Source organism: Apostichopus japonicus, chromosome 9, assembly GCF_037975245.1.
Source record: "Apostichopus japonicus isolate 1M-3 chromosome 9, ASM3797524v1, whole genome shotgun sequence".
Classification (NCBI taxonomy): Eukaryota; Metazoa; Echinodermata; class Holothuroidea; order Aspidochirotida; family Stichopodidae; genus Apostichopus; species Apostichopus japonicus.
Genome location: NC_092569.1, coordinates 15,829,470 through 15,846,612, shown reverse-complemented (window position 1 = coordinate 15,846,612; position 17,143 = coordinate 15,829,470). Strand labels below are relative to the sequence as shown.

Below are 17,143 nucleotides of genomic sequence, written 5' to 3'. Positions count from 1 at the left end.
TTCTATTACGTTTATAACCTTGTGCAGATTATTGTTTGGGGAAGTTTATGATAAACGGAAAGAATTTCTAGCGTAAACAAATAAACACTTCCGAACAATAACAGTGGTAATTTAAGTTAGTAGATATTGAAGTCTAGACTAAAAATCTTGATGGTATCTGGATAAATGGATTGTGTTAAATGACCGTTATTGAAGCATAACGAGAATGTTATAGTCTATGTAAATCTCGATCTGTCCAGTCAGGCCAGGTGATGACGAAAACTCGCCCTACAAAGTTGTGGGAAATAACTATAGACAAATGTTGTACACAAGCTCGAAACCAGAACACCCCAAAACATATTACCGTTCGTTAGCATATTGCTCCAGTCAGAATCCAATCCAAAGTGAACAGAAGTTGGTACACCAATCAGTGTTATAGCCCTGCGGAATGGGTAGAATATGACAATGGGATCCAGCAAGTTCTATTTCGGGCCCACCGCGGGGTTAAGTTAATGTGACAATCATGGTTGTGGTATGCCGACATCTTTAAGGACAGTGTTCAGCCATATTTGATATTCTAACATAATACTGAAGTTCGTTGGCGCCCTCTGTTAATACGAAGTCATAACTAATAGTGACTTTTGTTAATATGAAGTCATATTTCAACATCAAATAAGATCAGTCTGTGTTATCTTCAGTACAATGTAGCAGAACACGAGATCGTGTTCATCTTCGTTATTAAAATTGTATACATAGTTTATTTATGGTTTGATTGCATTTTAAGAATCAAACAATGTATATCTTCATGGGGAAGAAATCCTTACTTATGACACACAAGCAAAAGGGTGCACCATGAAGCTGATCACCCCACTAGTACAGCGGTATCGAAAAAGGATATAATATTTTATCTTACATGTTATCAAATGTGAACACAGAGAAAATGTCTATATTCTCGATCGTTTTAGAAACAATCCAGCATATGATAACTACCGTACGTAACACAGTGCGTTGCTAATATATTCAAGCTAACGACTGATATGACGTTGCTATTCCCATGTATCTAAAATTTTAAGTAAACAGAATTATTATAATATCGGTCTGTTTGAATGTTATGGTCGTAATTTTCCGCATTACTGACGTACAGTTACATAGCACATTTATTGACAGTTGAGATAATAAAGTAAGTGGAATATAATGGGACGTCCTTTCATGGGCTTTATGTTATACATGACAATAATAGTTTACACCGAGTTTGGAATATTTATTGCATGAGCACACTGCTTGGTAATACTGCTATTCCTCTGAGGCAACTTATGCAAAAATGCTGTAAACCCGTGACATTATTAACTATACCCAGAATTATCAACATACCCTTTAGTCTGTGAATCAGTCAACATATATTGAATATTGTCATTGAAAATGTAATAATTGACACAAAATGTAATGTTAACCAGATATGTGCACCGCAAAATGTTTTCTTTTCTGAACGTGTACTAGTTTTTGGTGCAAAACGCATTTAACGAGTTATGTAATAACATGTTGACGCAAAATGTAATAAAAAATAACAAGAAATGTAACAACGCATGACGTAATAACCTGTGGCAAGACAAGCGCAATGTGTGCCCTGTTTAGTAATGAACTATTGCAGGAATTTCTTAAACCGTTACTATAATTTGCAACGAATAGTTATTACCGATGAATAGGTGGAACGCTCCTAATATTATTTTCAATGAAAAATATCATAGAACGATATGTTATTTTTAAATTGATTCGAAATTTCAAATAAGTGTAAACAAATATTTCCTTCTATGTTAATACCAGCGTAGAAAATATTGCCCATATTTGTACAAATATTATACCAAATATAATGAAAGTTCAGTAAGCGATTATAATTTACTGGCTAACACATCGTCAATTAGAAAAGGGGCCGCTATTTTTAATTACAAAACAGGAATGCATGCTATATTTCTAATACTGCCGGATTTTCCCAATATTTAAGACAGATATTCAGTGAGTTCTTGATTCGTTCCCTCGTTATTCATTGAGCATTTGAGATTGGCGGGTGGGGAGATTGGGGGGTTGGAATGCGTCATGTCTTGAATAATAAGTACCCAATTTTAAACATGTCAATAAAATAAAGTTTGTTTCTGCAAAAAAATCTAGCAAATAAAATTACTAAGCTAGAAGGATATATCTTTACAAAATGTGCTACAATAAACAGACTAAACACTGTTATTTCATTATTTATATCACTAATGTAAACATCAAATTGGAAATGTTCCGAAATTAGTCCTAATTAGCAACCGACTTGATAAAAGACAGGCCGTTTCCGTACGATTTGGAAAACTATGAGATATGTGGTTAACCATCTTGATTATTTAAAGTATATTGTAAGCTATATTCCCTCAATTGAAATCTCATATATAACGTCTTTGTTTTGTGAATATAGTGTGCGATTAGGGACTAAACGCAGATGTACCTTACACATAATATGTAAAACACATTATGATATGATACATATACACGAGGTTAATATAAATTTAAACTCTCCGGTGATAAACTGGAATAACCTTCTTTCGAAGTTTAGAATAGCTATATTCAAAAAATACTGATTCATTTTATTAGATGTGGAGCCCGAAATATCAAACGCTCAATGTTAAAATAGTCAGCAACATAATCAGAAACGATTTTGTTGTATTTTGAAAAGGGTTGGGAGAAAATTGCTCCGAAGACTCTCTTTCAGTCTTCTGATTAATTGCAGAGAAGACAAAAGAAGTGACGGATACCAACATTCTCTGCTATTGTTTCCCAGGCGGGCGAACAAGCTTACATAGGGTCAGCTTAACTTAAAATAGGTGCATCCTATGTGGATCTCGTACAACATACATGTATACTTGGTAAGCTGTATTTCGAATGCATTTTGATATAGAGAACACAACAGTACCAATCATGTAAGTTCAGGCATTTTCGCCTTTATTATGTTGAAGACGTTGTTGAGTAATGTTTCAAATGTTAACATAGCATTTTATTTCATTAAGTCATGTATAGAGCGGGTTCTGGTTACCAAACACACGAAACAAAGATGAGATATATGTGACACATTTAGACTACAACTTATGTCAATAGTACAATGTCTACACGCAATGTTATGCTAATAACTATTTATGAATTTCGATGTGTATGGTGTGTACGACTGGTGTCTCTGGTTCTCTTTTTACAAACTTTTACAATTTAAAGAAAAGCACGAAACACTTTCTTTTTCTTATTACTTTGTTTATTGCCATTAAAGTAGTGTTTAAGTCTCGTAGTTATTTGCAGTGATGAATGACTCACCAGTAGAGCAGTGACTATTCTATTGGTCTTTGCTCCGATTTTTCAAGTTGTCATTCACTCTCAAACTAGACATTTTTTAGTGAATGTTTCAATGGTAAGGTTTTATTTGCATCTCAACGAATAGGACGTTCCAGTAATAATAATAATAGCGAGAGGAAATCTTTTCTTCGTTGCATCCATTGAACACAGCGTTGAGGTTTTCAGTCGTACGAATGTCTTCCAATTCAAAGTTCTTCTTTTTACTTTTCAACGCATTACTATGAAAGATATAATCATAAAATATTGACGTTTTCTCTATCCTAAGGTATTTACTCGGTAAAATATGTTTATTCTTTAGCAGTGTTGTAACCAGACTTTTCACCTGGGGTGAGGGGCTGATGGAGGGGTGAAATATGTTCGAGTGGTTGGGACAAGTTTCGTACCTTTGCAATTGGCCCCATTCCTAAACACTTGAAACCATGGTAACGGTGCTGTTATGAATGTTTCTTAACCAAATTTAAAAGTTGACTCCAGATCCATCTGCGAAATTTTTGAAGGAAGAGTCCAACCGAAAAAAAGGCACTTGATATAATGTATAGAAAGTCAAGCGCATATTCAGAATTTCATCTTAGGGGGTGGGGCTGATTAAATTTAATGACTTGTCAACGAGAACGCTTTGCGCTGTCTGAGTGGGATCCAGGGGCTGAGTCCCTGGAAGCTATACAGTAGGGTGGACTTCAGTATCAGTTGGAAGTTTATAGCCTACAGCAGGTTTGCCAGATATGTGTAACACAATCTGTCAAATTTAGAGAATTCACCAGCCAAATCAAGAGAATAAAGGCAGGTAATAAATTCTGCCCTTAAGTAGGTATCCTATAATATTGGTAGTTTGAAGACACGTATGGGAATTTCCACATTTTAAAACTTTGTGTTAGATCTCTTTACGTTGTCTTCCAAATTCTCCCTGCTTAACGGTCCCCCTTTGTTGTCTCTTTTCCTTCTTTTTTCATTGAAAAAAGACCGGTGCTGTGGCCGAGTTGATAAAGGCGGTGGCATTTAAAGCAATGAGGCTTAGCAATCGGGAGGTTCGGGTTTCGATTCCCGGCCGGGTCATAGTAAGGTGGGTTTTTCATACAAGAGCAATCTACGGTTTTCCCATCTGAAATGACTTTCTAAAATGAAAAGATTCCAAATTTTGGTTAAAATGTTGAATTGGAAGCCACCCGACGTGTAAGTTGTAATTCATTAGCCCTTGGGGGCTTCTCCCACATTTGTGGTCGCTTAAGCGTCGTTAAAATAACTGCTGAATATTATTATTATTATTATTATTATTATTATTATTATTATTATTATTATTATTATTATTATTATTATTATTATTATTATTATTATTATTATTATTATTATTATTATTATTATTATTATTATTATTATTATTATTATTATTATTATTATTATTATTATTATTATTATTATTATTATTATTATTATTATTATTATTATTATTATTATTATTATTATTATTATTATTATTATCATTAATTTTTAGGGGGTGGGCGACTGCCACAATTGGCCTCCTGGCTACGCGTTTGGATAAAGTCACTATACTTTTGGCTGTTAACCCCGTGTACTATGTTTGCACACTTCAGTATATAAATGTATCATTCACACTTTTTCTACAAAGGCCTATGAATTTCTTTATAATTGGATGATTTTTTTTCAGTAAAAATTTGTTACTTGCCGAATCAAATTTGCAATTTGGATAAACTTAAAAGTTCATAAATGGTACAGCCTGTGATTTTGACAATTTGTTTAGTTTTGTCCTTTCAATCGTTTTATCTGAAGTTTTAATGTTGTTTTGGACTATTTATTTATCAACAGTACAGTTTATCTCGTTGTCTATGATTTACTATAATGATGATTTAAATAAATTTGTATATGACGGTCAGTTTCATCGATTGAGGCTCCATCCAGCCACTACAAAACTGTTTTCCAGCGGCATAGTCCATGCTCTTCAATACACGTATTCTAACGCCTAATCAGTCTGTGTGAGTTCACACGGGCGATGTTGAAATTACGTAATACATCATGCTGCAGCTACCAAGTAACAATATCAGAATAACTTCGGGCGGTCGATATAACTAACGATGGTCGTACGTTATAAACATACACATGGTATAACAAACATGGTTGCATGTTATCTCGTTGGGTAGCGTATGTCACGAAGGGAGGGGGATGAGGGCCTCGAAGAGATAACAGAAAGCACAATGATAGGATCATACTTAACATCAAACGCAATTGCCTTGTATAAATTTGAGAACTCCAGTAAATTACGGCTAAACCTCAACCGCGAACTGGTTTAACTGAGCCTTAAATCATTTTTGTAACTTTCGACCAATATTTTCTTGGCCACCAATGTAATGGGGGGGGGGGCAAAACATTTGACTGGAGGAGGGGGGTCTCGAAACCCGCCCGCCGGCTACTGTGCCTTAGGGATATAAACACATCGAACCAATTAAAGACACATATATGATCCTGTTCCATTTTGTTTATTCATATTCATTGCAATTGAAAGCATGATTAGTTTAGATAGTTATTGCAAATAATGGTATATTCAACATTGGGTCTGAAGATTAACGAATATTTACTGTTTTTTCAATCTGTTACTCACATTTGACTAACAACTGTTCCTCGTTAAAGTTTTCTTGAGAGGTTTCAATCCTCGAAGATGGTACATAATTTAATATATTTTTTTCAGATACTACCAAGGGCTCGTTTCATCCAGTTGATTTGTGTTTCTCATAAAGAAAGTTATCTATGCAATTTAGTACTCATTTTTCCACAATAGTTTCGAAAGAAATCACATGACAGACTGTCCGTCATCAACTCAAGAGGATGGCCGAATTTTCATTTCAACGAACTGGAGGCTGCAGTAGTATTGATAATGAGAATAAAACTCAGAGAAGATCATTTCTCCGTTGACACCATTGTAGACACCATTGAGGTTGTCAAGCGTACAATATGACTGGCAGCTGCTGCTTAATTGGAAATAATAACAATAGCCATAACTATAACAATAGGAGCAATAATAATCAAAGTGCCACCAGCCGCTTTTGTGCGTCTCTGCGCAGTTGAAGGTATCGCAGGCGTCATTGTCTCGGTCATGCGTGCTGAATTGTTTTCCTTTGCTATAATAGAGTTTATAACCTGTGAAGGAAAACAGTAAGAACAATCAATGGTTAATACTTGGTCATTAAACAACAGTGTAAATAACCTGTTATATTGCACACTTTTGTTGGGACATAACATAAGTTTTACAGTATACTGGGAAGGGGGGGGGGAGGGTGAGGATTCACATTGAAAGAGATTCAGAATTCATTTTTAATGGGATATTTCCGTGATCATCATAGATACTTCATGAGTTGATTTATTCTTTATTGCTCTTTATTTTAATCAGGTTTACTTCTCAATAGAGGTGACCATTGATTTGAATTTAAATGATTAATTTTTAATATGAAAACTTGGCTTGTCTAAGAAGAACTTATTGTCTAATGATATTAAATATTATGATTAAATTAATAATTGTGTTTGATTGTAAATGAGTTCTAAATCCTGGGCTTCTCTCATTGTAATTGCATCTATGTCTAAGGTTGTATTTGTCTGCAAACAGGGTGTGTGGCTCTTCTTGGTATAATTATTTCATAGATCTTGTAAGAAACATTATTATGTTAGTAGTATGTGTTTACTGGAAACCTTCATTCTCTGTTAATGGTTCTATGAATATATATGGTCGTATTTCTCTTCCATGACATTTCCTGTTCTTAGGCTGGTTCTTGCTCATTCAGCAGATATTCTCTTTCATCAGCTAGTCAGACTACTTCAATATTTTGTAAATGATACCAACGGTATCCAATTGATACGGTGATACGGTAACTATCTAACGCTATACTGTTCTTTAAAGTAACGGGTCCAGATGGGACGATAATTTTTTTCGCAATTGTTCAGATCACTGGCTCAAATCCTGTTCGGGACAAACCTTCTTTGCTCTTCCAATATTAAAACACCTAAACTGGCGAATGTAATGATGGTTCTTCACGTCAATTGCAACTAATTAGGATGGTTCAATATTCGTGGTATTATCTATTCATTTTTGTTTTGTTTGTGTTTCTGTTTTGTTCTAATTAATGCGTGCATTTTATTATACGTACCCAGAAATTGATCATCGGCTTTTTAAATATCTCGTCTATACAACCGTAGAAACGGTGGTGTGACTTGTGAAAGGGGGTGGGGTGTTACACCAAACCCTCTTTGTAAGGGTTTCTGATCCAATGTACTTAGAACATATTTTAGAATTATTATTTAACATCAAGATGCGTTGAAACCGTTACTAGCATTTTCTCATAAAGTTTATTGTTAACAAACTAGTAACTTTAACTTCACCTATTTTCTAAGGCAAGGCTCAAATATCACACATGCAACAAACCTGTAGTTCCACTGTGAGTGCCCAGTTTATTCATTGTGTAGTTGCTGCTTTCAGACTCGATTTGAAATTCTGTATACTCAGCATATTTAGCCGATCCACTAGAAGTCGTGATATCAAAGCGAAGCTTGTAGTTTCTTTGGTTCGTCAAGTAATGAAGCTTTTCATTTCCTAACCAAAAGTTCCGGCTGTCACCAAACCCGTTTTTGTACGCAGCCCAGTTTTGATCAAAGCTAGAAGAGCCATCGTTGCGACGTTGAATCACCTGGAAGGATAGCGGGTAAGAATAATGATAGAAAGGTTATAATGGGAGTAGTGTTGCATGGTGATAGACACACTCAAACTCAGAATACCGCACGACTATATATCTATAGGATGATATTTCAGTCTGATATACTTAAGACATTTCTTAGCGTTGTTTTTGTTTTCTTAGGAGGAGGTTAATTTTAAGGGTTGTCACCGTTATCATTTATTCAAGTACTTTAAATAAACTGAATCCATAGTAAGGAATATTAAAGTGCAACCAAACCGATAACATAAACTCGTACTTCCATTAGCGTTTACAATAGACTAACACGTACAAAAAATTCACAGAAACATACTCGAAAAATTCAAAGTGTTTCAATGAAGACTTACGGTCCATCCTCCGCCGTTTTCCATTTTACAATTTACGTCGAATGGTAAACCAGGCCATCCAGTAGGCATGATTGTATATACGCCATCTTGCCTATGGTCAGCGTCATAAACATCCTGACAGTCTCTATAGGACTCCGAGGGTGGACAATTTTCACCGTCACCGTCATATCCCTCATTACAATAACACTGTCGTACTCCATCTCTGACATCACACACAGCATTGGTACTACAGCTGTAGGCTGCACAGGTCAGTTGGTTATCGTTACAAGAACACTTTTGCGTGCAGTCATCGTTAACGTATGTTTGCCCACTCTACAAGTTAATTAATGAAAATATAAAAATGTAATTCATTAAAAATTTGGGGGGGGGGGGGTGTCGTGAGAAGTGTTAACGCATGGTCAGTTAGCTTAAATTTCTGTTCTATTTACATAGTCATGTGATATTGAAGTGAAATTCGTGCAGATACTCACTGGTATAACCAGGTTGGCCTCTGCCACAAAACACCCGCATTCACTCGCACTGATACAGTCACTCCCTTGCATTAAGAAACCAGCTGGACAAGTACAGCCCTCAGTACCAAAACAGTCATTATTACAACCAGATTGTCCGTCGGGATCTTCACATGTTACTTGGCAAGTACATGTTCCGTAGATCATGTTCATTGGACATGTAGATGAAAATGTAGCTGTCAGTTGGTAAGACCAAGAAAATACATCCAATTTTGACAGTTAAATAGTAAAATAACAAGGAATTACATTTAAAGTTTTGCAGATTGTAGAAAACGACTTAGATGTACAGAAAAAAGTTATGGTTGTATTATTATTAACGATACGTGTTTACTTTTTATTAATTGTATTACTTACGTGCATTACTTTCGAGTGGTCCAATATGCGTAACCTTATATTGCCCCCATTCATCAGTGATACCAAAACCTTTGTATGTTGTATAGAAAGAAGTTCCGTTAGATAATTCTATATCCATACGAAGTTCGTAGACTGCTTGGTTCGTCAAATATGATAACTTGTCATTGCCGAGCCAAAACTCAGTTGAGAGGAAACCAAATCCATCTTGATACTGTGACCAACTCCTATTGAAGTTAACAGCTCCGTTTTCGCGGCGTTGTATGACCTATAACAGAAGAGATTGAGTACACTATCACCAATTAAAAACATTCTCTCAATTGTACTCGAGTAGGAAATGGACAATTTATGTTATCCATTTATGTAACTATTAGGAAAGATCGTCTAAGAAAATTATAGCTATTTCCAAATTTCGTTGCTGAGTGGAGGATACGACTTATTTATTACCCCTACACATTTTCATGTCATAATACATACATGCTAACGAAAAGCTTTGTCACGTTTAAAATATAACTTCAACATTTCCATTAAGACATACCGTCCAGCCTCCTCCACCAACGTTGTTGTTGCAGTACACCTCAAATGGTTCTTCAAATCCATCTGGCTTGATAATGTATACTCCGCTAGAGTTGGACGTAGCACATTGACTTTGAACGTCTCGGCAGTCCTTTGGATATTCAGAACGTTGATAAAAGAAGTAATGGGCCACTGTAATAAAAATATAAAAACATTAAAAACTTATATAATATACATGCTTTGTGTTCAATTTTTTTTACAAAAACTAGTCACCGTATACAATACTTCACCGTTAAAGAAAATCCTGCAAGAAATTGACAATTCTATGTGATTTTAGGATATAGCTAAAACCGCAACAGGAAAGATGGAACTTGAAAAGTTACATGGAAACCTAACGTCAAAGTTTGTACATATATTATTTTCGTGTTAGAATACGGTGCATTGCTTTCTCTCCCTCTCTGTCCTATTCCCTAACTATTTTTTGCTTTATTATTTTTTTCGGGGCGGGGTGGAGTCAATATTATTTACATTTTAAAACATTTGTCACAACATTTCTTGTCTTGTTCACGGTATAAAAGGTTGTAATTTTTGCATCGTTGTAAGTCGTCGAAAGTAACATACTAAATGCTGTCTCACCCAGATACGGTCAATGAAACAGAAACAAAAACAAAAAGTTATCTTGGAAATAACAAAGTCATTTATTTTGGTTAATTACATTTTTTTTATATATAGATGGAATGAAAAACAAAGCAGTTAAGGTGAAATATCTTACTTTGAGTGTCCTCTGTAGTTGAAGGTGAACTTCTCCGATGAATACTCTTTTAATGAGAAGAAGAGTCATCAAAAATATATGTCAATATGTGATGTTTATTTATTGCAACTGTTTGTAAAGGACTATTGCCCTTTTTCAATCTCATTTATCTAATAATAATATACAGGCAAATTAAGAATGTTGGAAAAGGCAATTTCATAATGATTAATAATCTAAATGGTTGTTCACAAACATTCTTGCCTATGTCAGGATGTTTCATAACTTCATCCATTACAGCGATACAATTATTAAATTTTAATTTTTGAAATGTGTACCCAACTTGATGAAATGAGTATAAAAACCATCAGAATTGACTGGAAATATATCCCATATATCATTTGGGGGGGGGGGGGGTGGAGGAAAGTGGAGGTGGCTGTTTGACTAAACATTGGCTAGAATTTAAACTCAATCTATTAGTGTAGTATTCTTGTTTTCTTAATTGCACCAGAAATATTTGCAAATATATTAGCTATACATTCAAGGAACACAGATGAAAATAGAATATATTTTTCGCAAAACTATGTAAGCGATGAAAACTTATTAGAGATTGAAGAATTTCGAATTTTACTTTCTGACATTAACGAAAATGTGAGCAAAATATGTTTGTGAACATTAATTTTTATATTAACAGTCATCAGAGCATATAATTGAGATCGAGATTTGTCTGTATTTTTCTAGAAGTAGTAACTTTGGTGTATGAAGAAAACATGACAAATAATCTTTAAATGTTGAATTCACTACATTGCAATGTGGACAACGTCGCAATATAATTATACCGCTATATTTTACAATGAAAGTTTATGTTATCAAAATTGTATCGTTTTATTTGGTTGCATAAAGTGAAATTAAGTAATGCTTTTTGTATTGATAAAGATCCTCAAATTGATAGAAAAAACTTCTTACACTATATACTCAGAGATGGTCAACGGTACTATCGCAGCGTTGTCAGAGGTGATAAATTAATGACGATTGCAATTAAGAAAAGCCTAATTGTGAAAGAGTTAATCTTTTTGAATACTAACGAAGGGATTTTGAGTTAAATGTTAACTTGAGCCTACCGCTTATAAGATAATTGCAAGTCTTTTCTAGCTTGATTAAACAAAACAATTATTTCAATAAATAAAGTATACGACGTGAGTTAATGTGTAAAACAAACACAACAAACACTTGGTGTCTTTTGGAAATGGAATTGAGTATATGACAGAAAATTGTATACACCGAATAATGCATTTATTAAGTAAAACCTTTCTTAAAACTGAAAATACACTACTGGTTGACATTGAAATACGGCACGGGTATGAATTGCACCGATTGCATGCGATAGGTTTACATGAGATATTGGCCGAAGTAAATACAATAAAAAAGGTTTTAAATTGCAAATATTCTAAAGCGTTAAAAATTAACACATGTGCAAGTACCTGGCAATATCCGATACTGGTTTATCTTTGTTACAACCCGAGTTAACCTTACATAACACAAACAGGAAAAAGAATTAAGGATGCAATTGTTGTAAACGTCATAATGCGAAATCGTCGACAACAATCTCTATGGTATAGTTCCCATGCAGAAACTTTTCAAATTCCAAGAATATCAAAATATTGTACTTAAGGGTCTTATTGTCAAGTTAAAAACCACTTGCTCCATAGTTTAAGGACATAAACTCTATACTTGTGCATTAATCTTCAAAATCATGGAAGAGCGGTAGTTGGAACTTCTAAGTACTTTGTAAGACAACTAGAAGGACAAATTTAAACGAGATAAACATAGATACAGAGATATTATTAGTTTAAACTAACAAATTCAAAGTTCTGAATATTGTAAAAGTTACCATACGGTATAGAGTAAAGTATAGTATTGCAAGTGATGTGTAGCCTTTGAAGTTTACTCAAGTAAGTATTGCATGGGAGCTAACTGTTAAGTTCAATAAAGCGAAGCAAAAATGCATTGGTGTTTATGTTTCCTTTCAAAGATTTACCAATGCTTACTAAGAAAAAAATCAAATAAAACTAATTTGAAAATATGTTAGTAAATGATTTCAGCAAGTTTTGAAAATATCTGTTCTTTCTTCATTAAAATTAAGTTATCTAAACACGAAAATAAACTCAGTTTCGTTAAATGACGTTGATGGACAAACAAGGACAAAGAGGACGAATTTTAATTATAAACTTTATCAGAAAGGGTTATTTGTTATGTCTACATTATCACCATAGATATTTCCGAAGTAACTATGTGAAAGTCTATGATAGTGATGTAGCACACAACGTTATTATTTTACAGTTCCGTCTGTAATATTTAAACAGCTTTGTTGATACTTTGAGTAAGATATGAATATATTGACAATAAATTTCTTATGATTTTAACGCTCAACAATAAGTTAAAAACATATACGACAAAGAGAAAAAGAAATGGAATGATCAGGAATTGTTAACTATTTTCTCAATTATACAATAGATAGTTAAAATATTTAACTTTGACTAGTGTTCATGCGTAGCGGCAAATGCGCCACTTGGAAAAGAAGTGGAGTGATTTTATGTAACAGAAAGGGACTCCAATTATTATTATTATTATTATTATTATATATTTTCGCTACAATTAAAGACTTTCAAGCTAAAGGTAGAATACTTAAATAATCAAATTTAAAGTTTTTTTTTTGTAAATGATTATTCGAGTGCGATTAACCTATACTGTAGTTTGTCAATACCTAGCGTACTAATGTAGTGAAATCGATTTGTCAAGAGGCAGTTATCCGTATCTAGTTAGGAAATATAGAGACTTGGTAATGGTTAATGAAATTTAGTGAGATCTACGTTGTAACTTGAAAGTTTCTAAAATAGTTAGGGTATAACTGTTCAAATGTCTTAAAACAAATTTCACAAATGTTTGTATTACTCTGAAAATATTAATCAAAATCATGGGAGAGCGGTAGTTGGAACTTTTAAGTACTTTTTAAGACAACGAGAAGGACGAATTTGAACGAGATAAACATAGATACATAGCTTTTACGGTATTAGCTTAAACTAACAATAATTTTAAAGTTCTGGCAATTGTACAAGTTAATACGGTATAGACTAAAATATATTATTGCAAGAGATTTGTAGCCATTGAAGTTTACCCGTGCAAGTATTGCATGGAAGCTAATTGTTAAGTCCAAATCAGCGAGCGAGGCAAAAAATGCATTGGTGTTCATGTTTGCTTTCAAAGATTTACCAATGCTTACTAAGAAAAAAAAAATAATTTGGAAAAATATAAGTAAATTATAGTTGCAAGTTTTGAAAACATCTGTTCAATCTACATTAAAATTAAGTAATCTAAATCCGAAATAAACCAAGTCTCGTTAAATGACGTTGATGGACAAACAAGGACAAAGAGGACGAATTTTAATAACAAACTTTATCAGAAAGGGTTAGTTGTTATGTGTTACTTTTCAGCATAGATATTTCCGAAGTAACTATATGAAAGTCTATGTTTGTGCAATAGCACACAACCTTATTATTTTACAGTTCCGCTTGTAATATTGAAACAACTTTGTTGATACTTTGAGTTAGATATGAATATATTGACAATAAATTTCCTATGTTTTTAACGCTCAACAATAAGTTAAAAAAATATATGACAAAGAGAAAAAGAAATGGAATGATCAAGAATTTTTACACATTTTCTTAATTATACAATTGATTGTTAAAATATTTAACTTTGACTAGTGTTCACGCGTAACGGCAAAGGCGCCACTTGGACAAGAAGTGGAGTGATTTTATGTAACAGAAAGCGGACTGCTGATTATTATTATATATTTTCGCTACTATTAAAGACTTTTAAGCTTAAGGTTTAATACTTAATTAATCAAATTTAAAGTTTTTTTTTTGTAAATGTTTATTCGAGTGCGATTAACCTATACTGTAGTTTGTCAATACTTAGCGTACTAATGTAGTGAAATCGATTTGTCAAGAGGCAGTTATCCGTATCTAGTTAGGAAATATAGAGACTTGATAATGGTTAATGAAATTTAGTGAAACGTTGTAACTTGAAAGTTGCTAAATTAGTTAGGGTATAACTGTTCAAATGTCTTAAAATAACTGTCACAAATGTTTGTTTTATTCTGGAATTATTAATGATTATGTTCTAAGCCATTAAGTAAAACATACGATTCTAGTTGTAAGCGTTAGTGTTATATTACACAAATCAGCGACGAGTGGTTAAATATATACATTTAGGGATACATAAGCGATAACGTGCGATGTTAATTGACAATATGAGAGAACGTTTCTCAAGGCAATGTAAAATTTCAAATGTAACTAAGCAGAAAATAGAATTTGTTATGCAATTTATTTTTGATAAGTTGCAGTGCAAATTTTACAACAAAACACATCCTTCTGTAGGCTGCTGAAGATAGATTATTATTTTAGAAAGAAGGAATTTATTGAAGAAGAATTGTTACTCGCAAGAAAAATATATCAGTCGCAATATTCAAACTGCATTAGCTACTAAAAACAAAAATATTGTATTGGAAATTGTAAAAAAGGCTTTCAAGTAATAAAACTTTTCTTAATTTTTGTGGGAAATTATATAATCCAGCAAGCAAGAATGAAACATGTAAAAACATGTTTACCCAGGTTTAAATTATAACATCTAACAAGAAAGAAACGTGGACGCAACGATTTATGAGAAAGAAGAACAGAAACTGTAAAATGTTTAACTCACCGTTTCTTCCGAGGACGTAAAGGCGATCGTTGTTGTGCACAAGAATGCAAATAGTGCGCGAACAGTCACGGAAGGCTCCATATTTATGAATGTCTTGGTATAATATGAATGACAACAGTGGCGTAGCTACGGGGGGGCCTGGGGGGGCCGAGGCCCCCCCATGAAATCGGCTGGCCCCCCCACTGGCCCCCCCACTGGGAATGGGGTAAAAAAAAACACTCATCAGTGCGATTCGCTAATATTTTTTGTTCAATAATTTGGGAAATAGAGTTACACAATTTTCTCGTCTGCATCTGGCAGAATAAGAATAATACAATATCTGTAGTAATCGAGAATGGTCACACAGCATGGCATAGCAATGGTCGATGCGACGATTGCGACCATACACCACGAACCTTGTTGTGCTGCGTGATAGCGATATCTGCTGAAAATATGTTCAGTGCTTCCACCTAGCGCAACAATCTATCAAAAGATTGGCTCCGTTTGTTCTGAGCCGAGGTATCAGGTATTCATGGGTGGCGATCATGGGGGGGGGGACGGGGGGGACATGTCCCCCCAATATTTTAGGTGGGGGATATAGTATCTTATATCCCCCCCAATATTTGGTGGCATAGTTTTTTTTTAAGCATATGTTTTGTATTTTTTTATGATATCGCTAGTAATTTCAAAACAGAAAATGCTTAGATGCAACTTACAAGGCCTGGGAAGTGCCATTTCCAGCGATCTGGGAGGCATTTTCGGCCAAAATTTTCTTTTGCGCTTCGCGCCAACTCATGGTGGCGCTACGCTTAGAAAGTCTGGGTACAAGCTTTGCCCCTCCCTTGGCAAATTCCTCGCAAAGCGCCTGTCTAACCGTGTCACAATTTGTTACTATATATGACCGAAAGTAGTTTTCACTTTTTTTCTCTCGAAATGAATAGCTAGACGGACCGCATCCGTAATGAAATTTGGTTTGCATCTTGTGTATGGTAGAGATATAAAATATTGGGAATTCTGAAATTCCTACAAATGATGCCAACTTCCCTCAAGTTAAAAGTCTGGTTGAGTTGGCAAGGCCAGTCAGCATGAAAGAGAAAAAACTTTTTTTGCATTTCTGTCACCAAAGTTGCACATCTTTTTTGGTTGCTATTTTGCCTCACAGGTGCCATCTCCTGCGATCTGGGGGGTGCTGAAAATCTCAAATTTTCTCTGTACGCTCCGCGCCAACCATGGTGGCGCTCCGCTTAGATAGTAACCTCCGGCCCCCCCACTAGAAAGAACAGCCCCCCCATGGCCCCCCCACTCAAAAAATCCTAGCTACGCCACTGAATGACAACTCAAATGATTTGTATCTCCAGAGGTAAGAAATATCCTCGATGTTCCTGAAAACAACGGATGACCTGAAGTGTACTTATAAAGTTGTAAAATAATGCTGTCTCGCAGCCAGATCGCATTGTCCTTATACGTCGTCACACCGTCTTTCAGTTGTAAACAGATTAGGATTCCAAGGCACCCATCCCATATGATGACCTTCAGTCGGTCAAGAAAGGCTGATACATGTTACGTCACGTTGCGGAAATATTTACACATTGTACGAGATATGTGCAATCTACAGTTTTGTAAATGTGTTAATTTAATGCAAGGAAGCGGGTTAAGTATTACAAGATTATTCTCAATTGTTTGAATAAAACACTTAACCGTACGACTTTATGTGTGTTACGCTCTGGGTTGTTCGGGATGCGTGTACCCCGTATTTCGAACACGCCCAGGGCTGCTAAGAATATGTTTTCCCGTTTTGTTTGAATAATTTACCCTGCGATTTGTTGTCCATTCATTCACTATTCCATTTACTTTTGTTTCATTATGCAGGTC

The 17,143-nt window shown here is 34.6% G+C and overlaps 1 protein-coding gene across 1 annotated transcript; it reads right to left on the bottom strand.

Annotated features, from left to right (window-relative positions):
• Positions 1-5,830: 5,830 nt before the first annotated feature.
• On the bottom strand, positions 5,831-15,393 carry LOC139972924 (uncharacterized). The gene is made up of 8 exons (XM_071979236.1): positions 15,293-15,393; positions 10,556-10,601; positions 9,806-9,975; positions 9,271-9,535; positions 8,878-9,092; positions 8,408-8,719; positions 7,775-8,036; positions 5,831-6,498 (listed from the first exon to the last, which is right to left on the bottom strand). The coding sequence occupies exons 1-8, from the start codon at positions 15,371-15,373 to the stop codon at positions 6,179-6,181; spliced, it is 1,671 nt and encodes a 556-aa protein (XP_071835337.1). The 5' UTR covers positions 15,374-15,393; the 3' UTR covers positions 5,831-6,178.
• Between the last annotated feature and the right edge of the window lie 1,750 nt (positions 15,394-17,143).

Coding starts and splice junctions, on each gene's coding strand:
- LOC139972924 (XM_071979236.1), bottom strand. CDS start 15,373: ATGGAGCCTTCCGTGACTGTTCGCGCACTATTTGCATTCTTGTGCACA. Junction 8,720..8,877: donor AGGCCAACCTGGTTATACCA/GTGAGTATCTGC, acceptor ATTAACTTGTAG/AGTGGGCAAACATACGTTAA. Junction 8,037..8,407: donor AAAACGGCGGAGGATGGACC/GTAAGTCTTCAT, acceptor CTATCCTTCCAG/GTGATTCAACGTCGCAACGA.